Below are 12,130 nucleotides of genomic sequence, written 5' to 3'. Positions count from 1 at the left end.
CGTGTCTTTTAATTGAAAAACACATTTTAAAAATTAGTTACGGCAAATATGTAACAATTATAAATCTAATACGATCATTTATATTCTTCTGCTTTCATAAGTAATCGTTTTTGATTTTTAAAAAACCTGATAACACTGAGTATGTGGGGGAAGCGCTGCTGGCCTAGCCGAAAGCAATTCGGAGGTCACGGGTTCTAACCCCGGTTCGTACCAATGATTTTTCGAACTTTTGTACGAAATAGCATTTGATACCTACCTATTTACACACCGATACCTATTTTTCGGTGAAAGAAAACAATGTGAGGAAACCGGACTAATCCAAATAAGTTTACTCTCTGGGTTGGAAGGTCAGGGCAGTCGCTTTCGTAAAAACTAGTGCGCATGCCAATTCTGGGATTAGTTGCCAAGCGGAGATTGAATATCTGGGAGACCGACCAAAGCTTAGAAAACATAAAAACTCAAAAATGCGCGTTTTCTCATAGACCTAGCTAAGAGATCAAACCCCTTATAGCAAATTTCATCGAAATCGTTAGAGCCGTTTCTGATACCATCCAAATATGTATATAAATAAATAATTATATATATAATAATTGCTCGTTTAAAGGTAAGATAACACAAAGGAGAAACGAAAAGAAATTACCTACTCGCACCAGTCTTGAACCCCAATCCTCTTGCACGTATTTCCACGAACATACCGTTACGCTATTGCAACATACTTACGTTGTGTGAAATTGTCTACTACAAGGATCACGGAAACACTGTTTGCATGTGTGAGTAATAGTAGGAAAAAGCGTGACAGCAACACTCCGTCGAATTAAAAAGGTGGTTTTTGCACAATGAAGTATTCAATGTTTATTCTAATAGTTCAATATTTACTTAAAAAGTGCGCGAAACATACTTTTAAGTATACAAATACCAAGACCATTTCACAAAAAAATAAAATCTGAAATTTTGCAAAAGTGGTGCCATCTAGCGAGAGTTAAGTTTTGAGTAACCTAGGCGAACCACCTTAATGTGAAATGATTACCAATTTTATTACATTTTACTATCCTATTAAAGGAAATGACACCAAACTAATCATTATTAACCCAAAAATTGTAAATGATTACCAAATTTCAAACCCCATTTTAATTTCAATTGATAACCAAATTTTTACATCTTGCTATCCTATTAAATAAAATCACACCAAAATAATCATTGTAAATCCGAAAATAGTAAATGACCACCAAAATTAGAACTCCATTTTAATGTATAATTATAACCAAATTTTTAAATATTGCTATCCTATTAAAGCAAATGACTCCAAAATAATCATTGTAAACCCGAAAATAGTAAATGACCACCAAAATTGTAACCACAATTGTTTCTGTATGGATCACAGTTGAAACCTAATCTAACCCACTTTTCTAGTAGCATTTCGTTTCTGTAAGGGCCGCAGTTCAAACCTAACCTAACCCACTTTTCTAGTAGCATTTCGTTTCTGTATGGGTCGCAGATCAAACCTAACCTAACCCACTTTTCTAGTAGCATTTCTTTTCTGTAGGGGTCACAGTTCAAACCTAACCTACCCACTTTTCTAGTAGCATTTTGTTTCTGTAAGGTTCGCAGTTCAAACCTAACCTAACCCACTTTTCTAGTAGCATTTTATTTCTGTAAGGGTCGCAGTTCAAACCTAACCTAACCCACTTTTCTAGTAGCATTTCGTTTCTGTATGGGTTGCAATTCAAACCTAACCTAACCTACTTTTCTAGTAGCATATCAGTATCCTATTAGAAAAGTAGGTGAGGTTAGGTAGGTATACGGTGTGGGGTACGGGGGGTTGAGCGAGAGGGGCTAGTAATTTTGGCATCATTTTAGTTTATTTGGTAATACGTGTACATTTTTTGGTAATCATGTGGTTTATTTAGGTGCAAAAATCTCATTAATTTGGTCTTCAAGATTTGGTGATCATTAATGATTTTTGGTAATCATTCAATATATTTGGTATTCGAATACAATTTGAAGTGCAGTCGTAATTAAAACGGTGGTACATTTGTAATTTTAGGGCTTATTTTTTTGGTGTTCAGTAATTTTTTTTGGTAAGCACGTTTTTTTTATTTAGGGTACCAAAGTATTTTTTGGTGGTCATTATATTTGTAGCCTATATATATTATGTCTATGGTTGGGCCCTTGCGGCGTATCCTAAGACGTCATAGAACAGTCAAGTAACTAACAGACTTTGTAAACTAAAACGCTGTCATAACTGTCACACGTCAAATCCATTCCCATAGCAGCTAATTTACGGTTGTTCAAAGGAGAGATCTCTAATATGACACTCCAAAAACTACCTTATCTAATATGCTGTAGGGTCGTTTTTATATTAGCACAGATCTCTTATACTGATTTTTATAACGGGTACAATGTCGTGTCATAAGTCAAGTGTCAACTAGTGTCAAGTGTCGTCTTTCAGGAAAACAAATCCACACGAAATTAGTATTTTAGAAACCTATTTTTAGTTTAGAGAGTTTAATAAATTTCATATCGCTTTATTTTAATATTTGCGTCATAATAAGTCACAATGGGAAGAAAATCACATTCAAAGCAATCTGCTAAGAAAAGCTCTGGGAAAGAAAATAATAAATTAAGTCAGAATATTCGAAAAGAGCTTGCGGTGTACGTGGATAAGTTGCTTAAATTAACTAGCGTGTTCCAAACTACGGTTAATTTAACGAAGAGTTGGGAGCATCACAATGACATTGAGGCGATTCTGGGAGAAATTAGGAATATTGAATATCCAATTAACAGCCACAAGGTATCGAAGTCACGGCAGTCACGCAAAGACAACTTCTTTAGTTGGCTGAGCGAAAATGGGGCGGCATTTGAAGGTAAATATAACCTACTCACAGTTTCTAGTAAAAATTATTATCCATGATGATTTAAGTATATAAAAATTCAAAATGACATTAATTAAATAAACATATGTATACTTTCTCTTACCAACTTCAATTTTTCTCCTATTTTTTATTTGAATTAACAAACGATACATATTGTCTGTAGGGTATGTGCTATTATGGGAAGCTGGCTTATTTAACTTCTTGATGTATCATGTCAGACAAAATTACTACTAAAGTTACAGTCAGAATTGCCATTCAATGAGAATAAATACTACATTCATTGATTAATTATAACAGTTGTTAAAATTATATCTGATAACAATGTTTTCCTGACACAAGTATTGTTATACTTAATGGGAGATACCAGCCTTTTATGTATAGTATTGTGGATTATTTATAAGTTAAACCAAATAAACTATTTGCAAAGGCTGTCCATCGCAATTCAATGTGGTAATGTAGCGAGTGTGATGGGCACCTTTGCACCGGGGGTAGTGCGGGGAGGCCTCTTTCAGTAGTTTTTATATTCCTTGTTTTATTTTAGATATATTTAGGGTTGTTAGTTTTAATTTAGTATCATTTATAGATGTATTTAGTTCGTAAGTTATTTATTTGTCTTCCTACAATAAACTATTTTGTATTATTTAATGATTAAGGTCAGTGACAACTAACCATTTTCATTTTAATAAATATTACAGGGTTCTATGTTTCACTTTTATCAAACTGAAATTTGAACTTTGTGATAGTGACATTTAAGTTGAATTTCAACTGTCTTGAAAAAGTAACATAGAACCCTGTAATATTGGGCCAGCAAGCTTTAAATGCAATATAAAATATAAACCCGAATTGATCTCACCTTCTAATATTTACAGGCATTGACATCCAAGAGTTCGAAGGCTACGATCTTGGCCTGGTTGCGAAGAAGGAGTTCAAAGAAGGCTCGCTGGTGCTGACGGTGCCTCGGAAGCTGATGATGACTGAGCAGGATGCCCGGGACTCTGCCCTATCTGAGTTCATAGCTGTAGACCCGTTGCTTCAGAACATGCCAAATATTACATTGGCATTGTTTTTGTTACTTGAAAAGAATAATCCAGGTAATAATAAGTTTTTGGCAAAAGTTACATCTTTGGTACAGTCACAGCAATAGTATCTTACACATCTAGGGCCGCAAAAGTATGTGACACGTTCTTATTTGGAGCGCAATAAGAGCGCGTCATATATTTTTGCGGCCCTAGTTGTGTAAGATACTATTGCTGATGACTACAAGCTTTTATTGCTGAGTGTACTTTTCTTTACACAGGTAACTAATGCTCATCAAGATAATTCTAAAAACCCCAAACACAAATAGGTTGCGTAGTTTTATCACAGAGTATCTATGGCTAACTCTTGTCACAGAATAAGTAATAGTATTATCATACAGAACGGCCACGCACCGCCCCATCCCGACTCGCATTACATCGCCTCGCGACTGGCCACGACATAAATCTGTCGGACTTCTGGTGTCCTCTCAGTAAAGCATCTTACCCACATATACACAATGACGCGTGTACAGACGTGCCGCGCACACATATAAACTCAAATGATTTTTGATGTATGGCGTGTCCGCCCTGTGCTCCTTTCTCCAACATCAGATCAGCTCGATTGGTCAATCATATTGCATTGTCAACCGACTTACATATGCATGCAAACTTTCAGCTTCATCGGAAACGGGAAGTGGGTCAAATTTGCCTTGCAAGATTTGACCCTTGCAAAGACTGAGCCAATCTTATCCATATTTAAAATTACCTTGGATAAACCAACATGTCTGATTGCATACATACATATCCAATGTATCCATCCACATAGAATATTATTATGTACCTAAAGGTTTTTGACAGAATATTTTTTTTGGTCTATAACTTACTATACCGCTGGGGAGATAGTGTGGAAGCGGATCTGCGTCAGCTTCAAACCGATAATTGGCAGGAAACGCGCGCAGGATCAGGAAAAGTGGCGTGCTGTCGTTTCGGAGGCCAAGATCCTCTTTGGAGGATCAAGATCCGCTGAGCCATATTAGTTAGTTATAACTTACTATGTTGAGAATGGTGAAAAGACACTTGTTTCATGTTGTGTGTATATCCATTTCAGAATCATTCTGGAAACCTTACATTGATGTGTTACCTGAGAAATATTCTACAGTTCTATACTTTACCCCTGAAGAACTACTGGAATTGAAGGTCAGTTCATTCAATAACTTTTAAATTGATATACCTGTCTATTATTTCAATCTTTAGCAAACAGAAACATCTGGGAATAATGCTATTAAGCTTAGAATAAATTTAAAAGTGGAAAAATTACTGTCTATGGTGAGACTAGAACTAGAGTTCAAGCCTCACCCAAGACAGTAATATTTCCACTCTAAAAAGAATCTGACTACTGTTATCAAAGGCTAAATCCCCTTTTGGCACTGAGTCATATTGAAATACAAACTTTGTTTTAAGTACACATATCCGTTAGGTGAGTATTTCGTTGTTAACTTGGGACTATGTGTATGTAACATACAACCCATCTCAACAAGGGTTAGGCTAAGCGTATGCTGAGATGCAGGTGACGCAGGTGACGCAGTTCACGCAGCGCAGCGCAGAGCAGATTTTGTAAAGTATAGAACGTCCTTTAGCTACTCACGCTGCATCGCAAGGACGTTCCATACTTTACAAAATACAGCTCTGCGCTGCGCTGCGTGAACTGCGTCGTCTGCGTCTCAGCATACGCTTTGCCTTGCCTTAAGTAGTTTAAAATGGGAAATAATTTTAGATATCCAAACTTCCATTGTCAAGAACTAATCAAGAACATGTAAGTAAGAAAAATAATTTATGTTTTTTTTCCTAATTCACAGCCATCTCCAGTCTTCGAGTCTTCACTGAAATTATATAGGAGCATCGCCAGACAGTATGCCTACTTCCATAACAAGATTCATACATTGGACTTGCCAGTCTTAAAAAGCCTCCAAGAAATATTTACGTATGAGAACTACAGGTATGTGTATTTTCCATTCAAACATTTTCATAGGTTTAACTTTTTTATTACAGTATTATTTTAGATACAAAAATAGAAAACAAAAAACAACTTATATGCCACATTGCACCATGCCACATAATACTGAAAAGTAATAAATAATAAATAGGTGATAAAACTTTTTCGTTAACTTTTTGCAGTTAAAAATATGTTTTTTTTTATAAACAGCCAATAAATTATTATTACTATTACTTCAGTGCGGCCACATTCATTCAATTTTCACAATAAAATTCTAATTTTAACCTCAATGGCTGAATAAACGATATAATTTGCAATGATAAAATTTGTAAATGAAATTTATCCCATAGGTATTTGTGTACAATATGGGTGTAGACAATAACTTACTCAAAAATATGTCCCATAGTTCATCATTCGCTGCCATAAGAGCTATGGGACATATTTTTGAATATGATTTATGCACCCATATTTTTACACTTGACAACGGCATGCGTCCATTGTAAGCATGCTATAGGAGCATTCCACGAAATTGTCTACCGTTTGTCCCGTACAAACGCGAATTTTCTGAAGAATTGCAGGTATAAGAGTTTCCTTTTCTATGACAAATGGTCAAAAAAATACACAGAAAAATAATCGCCTGCTTTAAGTGCCGAAAAAAAAGTCGCAACACAGGAAATAAAATGCGGTTGTACGGGACAGCCCGTAGAATGCTCCATAGCGGGGAATTTTCAAAAGGAGATAAATAATTAATCTTACATTATTAATCTACACTTAAGGGCTTCTGGCCAAGCTGCAACAATATACTGAAATGACGCCGTATCATATCATATGAGCATTTTTAAAAGTCATTATTTGACTACATATTTGCTTCTGCTACTATAATACTATTTACTTGTGTGATGCGCAATCTAGCATAATTTTATTAAAATTGTTTACAACTGCGCTCTCGTATACGGCATATGGAATTTTAGAAAGGAATTCGAATGTATGTAGCCGTCCTCAGTCTAAAATAGTAGGTAAGTACTAGTATTATAATTATGATACCACAAACATTTACCTAATTTGTGCATGACATGTACATCCTACATTCTTAAAAAATAAAAATGCGTGTGCAAATGTAACCTACATATCAATCTTAATTAATTTGAAGAATTATACAATAGCCCTTACTAATAATATCAGGTCACTCACTATTTAATTTAAAACTATTTTAAGCATGGTCTGTAAGATTATGGTTCATTATAAAACATATCTTACAATTTAGCCCGGGAAGTAGTGTCCTAAGGTGCAAATTTTGGTATCGGATGAATTCACTTAGCACGTAAAGCTAAGCTAATTGAGCCCGGTAGACATTCGCCACCCCCTGGCAGATAGGCAGGGGGGGGCGGTCAAAGTAATTTGTAATGGATTCAAGCTTTCAACTCCTTTTTAACCCCGTTAGAGGGTGAATTTTTAAAAACGCTGAAATAACTTTTCTTGTATTCTATAATATGTGCATATAAAAAGTTTCAAGCACCACACTCGAAAAAAATTTTGATCTCCATACGAATTCTGAACCCCTATTTCGCCACCTTAGGGGATGAATTTTCAAAAACGCCGAAATCAGTTTTCTTGTATTTCAATAATATATATTTTAACGAAGTTTGAAATTCTTAGCTTAAAATAAAACATGAATCCCATACAAACTTTCATCCCCTTTTTAACTCCCTTAGGCTCACTTGCACCATCCCACTAACCCGGGGTTAAGCGGTTAAGCCGTTAACCTAGTGTCGAATTGTACTGGTAACCATGGTAACTTTAGGTTTAACCGGTTAACCCCGGGTTAGTGGAATGGTGCAAGTGGGCCTTAGGAGTTGCTTTCAAAATCGCTTCTTATACACATTATAAATGTAACCTGGTGTGCATATTTCAACTTTCTAGCATTTTTAGTTTCGGCTGATAATAGTAATAGTTGAATAAAAAAACCGGGCAAGTGCGAGTCGGACTCGCGCACGAAGGGTTCCGTACCATAAAGCAAAAAAAAAAAAAACGACAAAAATGCAAAAAGAAAACGGTCACCCATCCAAGTACTGACCACGCCCGACGTTGCTTAACTTTGGTCAAAAATCACGTTTGCTGTATGGGAGCCCCACTTAAATCTTTATTTTATTCTGTTTTTAGTATTTCTTGTTATAGCGGCAACAGAAATACATCATCTGTGAAAATTTCAACTGTCTAGCTATCACGGTTCGTGAGATACAGCCTGGTGACAGACAGACGGACAGACGGACGGACGGACAGCGAAGTCTTAGTAATAGGGTCCCGTTTTACCCTTTGGGTACGGAACCCTAAAAATAGCAAACCGATTTTGATTTGTTCGTCAATATTTCTTTTTTCTGTTAAACTGTACATTATATGTCTCAAAAATTAATTTCTCATGCCCGATTTTTCTGGAAATAATACCAAACTCGAGGTGGTAGGTAAATAGAAGCCGATATGCGGCGTGTAACTTTGGATGCCCCCCCGCTTACCCACCAGGGGGTGGCTGATGGCTACCGGGCTGGATTGGCTTAGCTTTACGTATACTACATCTGTGCCAAGTGAATTCATCCGATACCAGAATTTGCACGTCCCATACATTGGTTGACACTACTTCCCTCACTAATTTCAGTCTATGCTTATTAGAAAACGTTACTGGAATGGTTTTCTCAGGGAGTTCCACATATAGTCAGGCGATTCCTTCCCGCTCTTAGTATCTATAGTGCTCATATAAATATTAGTATTAGAAATCATTGGACTAATACTTCGGCTACTGCAGTTAGTTCTATTACTTTTTCTGTTCTCAAAAACTGGCGTAGGAATCGGTCCATCGCAAAAACTTTCCTTCTTTCTCAATTTATTTCTTTGCTGTTTCCATTTAAACGTTATATAAGTTAATAAGAAGAGTATTGCAACCAGACCGAGTATACTGGCTGTAGCAATAGCCACTGAATTTGAATTGTTTGGTAACTTATTAAGAATACCTGGATTTTGTGATAAATTTTCTCTTGTTTCCTGTATGTTTATTTCTACATTTTCGCCTGAACCGGATGATACGCCACTTTGGAAGTTTTCGAGGTTCCGAAGGTCTTCTAAGATCATCGAAGCTTCTTCATCCAAGTTTTCTAGAGATTCCTTTTCCTTGTGTCCTGAAATAATATTTAAAACATCTAAGTTTTTATAAAGTACATTTTAAACATTGAGAAATAAGTTATCTCAAATAATGGAGTGAGGAAATGTCCTTACTTCCCTTCTTGATAAATAATAACTATAATAAAAGTGCATGGAATGGAAGGTATAGTAAAACGTGTGTTAAACGTGTGTTAGTTGTTTGGTTATAATTTAGTTTAAAGCTTGTGGAAGTGGTGAAAAGTAAAAGAGTGGAAGAAGAAAAAGACAAGATTGCCGACCGACGAAGAACACCTTCAGATTTACTAAATATTATATAAGGGTGTTATATTTATTTACCTTTTATCAGGACCCGTAAGTCCTCCTCAAATGTACTAATGTTGTGCGCCTTCATAAAAGACAGTAGTTCATTCCAATCTTCATTGTCTCCCATAGCCCTGCTTTCCCTATTTGTATCGTTAGCGTTCGTGGCATTCACACTAATAATCGAGCTTACGTACGGCGTTCCGTCTGAATCCTTTCTTATTTCAGTGTTATCTATAGTTTCTTCATTTTCAGCTATTTTGTTGAATAACGATATGATACCCATGCTTTCTCCATTTTCATTGACATTATTCCCAAAGTTCATAACCACTGGAATTTGTATATTCTTTTGTTCTGCCTGCGACGATACTGATCTAGTTGTTGTCTCGTAAGTGTTGGCTTCTAAGATGGCGCGCAGTGGATACGTTTCCTTCGATATAGGTTCAATAGAAGATTTTGTTAAGAATGGTTCAGGAGGGTTGGGTTCTTTGGAGGCGTTGTGGAATATGTCGGCTAGGTGCACGTGGCTTGAGCCTCGCTCTCTATGATTCACTAACTCGTTTAGAGTCATGTTTCGCTCTCGTAGTATTTTTGCTAGTCTTTCTTTGGCTGAAAATAAAAACGAGAGTAAATGATTGTATCACTTGTTTCGTTCAGTTTTATGTGCATTAGATACGATAAAATTCAATACAGAATTTCTGCACTTACTCGTAAAAATATTGGCAGAGTAAAATTAATAACGTTTTATAAAATTATCTTTAATAATTGACTTGACTAAAGAACATTCTAACACCTAGACTTTTTTAGCATTAGAACAATAATACATCTGGACTTTTTTGGCAATTTTTCATATAGTTTAAGTAAAGAAAGTTTATAATATAATGCAAAGGCTACTTACTCATTTTATCATTTAATATTTCCTGAATTTCAAATTTCGCTGTTGGTTCCGTAATGCTTGTACTACTTGTCTGTGCGAGAATTCTAGGCGTGGTTGAAGTCGTAAATCTCGAAGTAGATTTTACTCCGCCTTCAACAGTTGCCGGCGGCGTCTCTGTTGTCAGGAAATCTTCTAATTCCGTCGCAAACTCCGTATTATCCATTTTGAGAGTCGTATGTGGTTTCTGAGTCCTTTCTATAAATTGTGAAGCTGATACCAAATTCGCTATTCCAAGGAAATTCCTCATCAAATCGTCCGACGGATTTTCTGTTGTAGAACTTTTTTGTTTGAGACGTTTTCGTTTTAATCTGTTGTTGAACGCTTGGCGTCTGAGCGTTGAGTTGTTGGCAGTAGGCCTCATGATTGGTGTACTCTTTGGTTTTTCGATTTCGCTCATTATTTCGTCAGGCATAACTTCTATGGTAATTGTTGTAGTTGCTTCTGTGGTAGTTGTTGCGACGGTTTCAACTTCGTTATCCTTCACGTTGCCAACGTTTTTTCCGCCAGAAAGTGAATAGGATGAATTAGAAATCTTCAAACTAGATGTCGTTGTATCAACAGGACCATCCGTAGTTGTTGGTATGGTTTCCGTAAGTTCGTCATTATTGTCTTCATTATTATCAGAATTACTTCGGTCAGGCATCATAGGAACTATATCTTTCCATTCTCTAGATTTAGTAACGTTCTTGTTATTATTTGAGTACTTTCTTGCACTTAAGGCTATTAAATCTCTGCTTAACTGAGCTTTAAGGGTACTATTTAATGTTGGCCTCATTCTTAGCTTTCTGCGAATACCGGTAGGAAAACGTCGTTTGGTACTAATTCTTGGCTTTGATTCTTGTTCTTTTGTTTCAGTTGCGTCCTTACTAGCAACTGTTTCATCATTTTCAGTGTTTCCATTACTTTTATGTCCCTTTGTATCTTCTTCTGAACTTGACTCTGTCGGTGCAATTTTTTCATTTGACGATGTTTGTCTTCTTGTAGGATATTTGGTTTCTTCTTCATCGAGATTGGAACTACTTTCCAACGAAATATCAGTAGACTGTTGAGGCTCGTCTGTAGTGCCATCATTTAGTGCTGAGATTGCTTCATTTCTGCCTTGCAACAAATCTGTCAGTGACAAATTGTGTCGTTGCAACAATTCGCTCAAACTAGATCCATTTGATCTCTTCAAAATTTGTTTCAGCATAATCGGGTCAATCGCTTCACTTTCCTGTAATATATTTTTTATGTCAAATATAATAGAATAGAGTTAGACCAAGATAAGTCTACAACAATTTTGATAGCACACGCAGTGCAAGCGTTATTTATACGTCATCTAGTCATAGAATTTTGACGTTTAAAATAACACCTGCATTGCGTGTCCTATCAAAATCGTTGCAGACTTCTCTTGGTCTAACTCTAGAACACAAATACAATCAAATAAGAATGTTATTTAAGTACTGAATAAATTATAACGTATTACACCACAATTACATAGGTTACTCGTGTCAGTATGTTAAATTTTAATACTCATGGGCATTACTTTTAAAAATCCTACACTACTTTATCCTCGGAGTAAATATCTATGGAGTAGAGACGCGCACTAATTTCTATCTGAAAAATTCTGTCGTTTTTGGCGCGGGGGACGAGGTAACGCACACAAATAATGTTAACACTAATGCATTTTTAGCATACGTCGCTACACACGCACACGACAAAATTATCAAACACTAGCAAAAACTATATTCACACAAGTACAAGAACAAACACAGACAACCCTGTCCGTGAACGAGATGACGTCAGTTCTAAGTAAACCTAGGTAGTGCGAGGGACGCGTCGATAATATTGTCGGTAAAATTGACAATGAATTTTAATTTCT

At 36.1% G+C, this 12,130-nt stretch overlaps 2 protein-coding genes across 2 annotated transcripts in view; one reads left to right on the top strand and one right to left on the bottom strand.

The window, feature by feature from the left end:
- The first annotated feature begins 2,433 nt into the window (after window positions 1-2,433).
- Window positions 2,434-12,130, top strand: part of LOC134671265 (actin-histidine N-methyltransferase) — a 66,305-nt gene continuing 56,608 nt past the window's right edge. Inside the window, exons 1-4 of the mRNA XM_063529077.1 lie at window positions 2,434-2,864; window positions 3,743-3,964; window positions 4,998-5,086; window positions 5,746-5,885. Coding sequence (XP_063385147.1) covers window positions 2,558-2,864; window positions 3,743-3,964; window positions 4,998-5,086; window positions 5,746-5,885 — 758 coding nt within the window. The 5' untranslated portion in view covers window positions 2,434-2,557. The remainder of the gene's footprint in view (window positions 2,865-3,742; window positions 3,965-4,997; window positions 5,087-5,745; window positions 5,886-12,130) is intronic.
- Window positions 8,170-12,130, bottom strand: part of LOC134671224 (probable serine/threonine-protein kinase DDB_G0282963) — a 38,705-nt gene continuing 34,744 nt past the window's right edge. Inside the window, exons 3-5 of the mRNA XM_063529019.1 lie at window positions 10,231-11,482; window positions 9,369-9,941; window positions 8,170-9,049 (exon numbers count right to left, since the gene is read on the bottom strand). Of these exons, the coding sequence (XP_063385089.1) occupies window positions 8,553-9,049; window positions 9,369-9,941; window positions 10,231-11,482 (2,322 nt within the window). The 3' untranslated portion in view covers window positions 8,170-8,552. The remainder of the gene's footprint in view (window positions 9,050-9,368; window positions 9,942-10,230; window positions 11,483-12,130) is intronic.

Source organism: Cydia fagiglandana, chromosome 15 (genome assembly GCF_963556715.1).
Source record: "Cydia fagiglandana chromosome 15, ilCydFagi1.1, whole genome shotgun sequence".
Lineage (NCBI taxonomy): Eukaryota > Metazoa > Arthropoda > Insecta > Lepidoptera > Tortricidae > Cydia > Cydia fagiglandana.
Note: the sequence above shows the minus strand (reverse complement) of the source record. Positions and strands in the feature narration are given on the sequence as shown.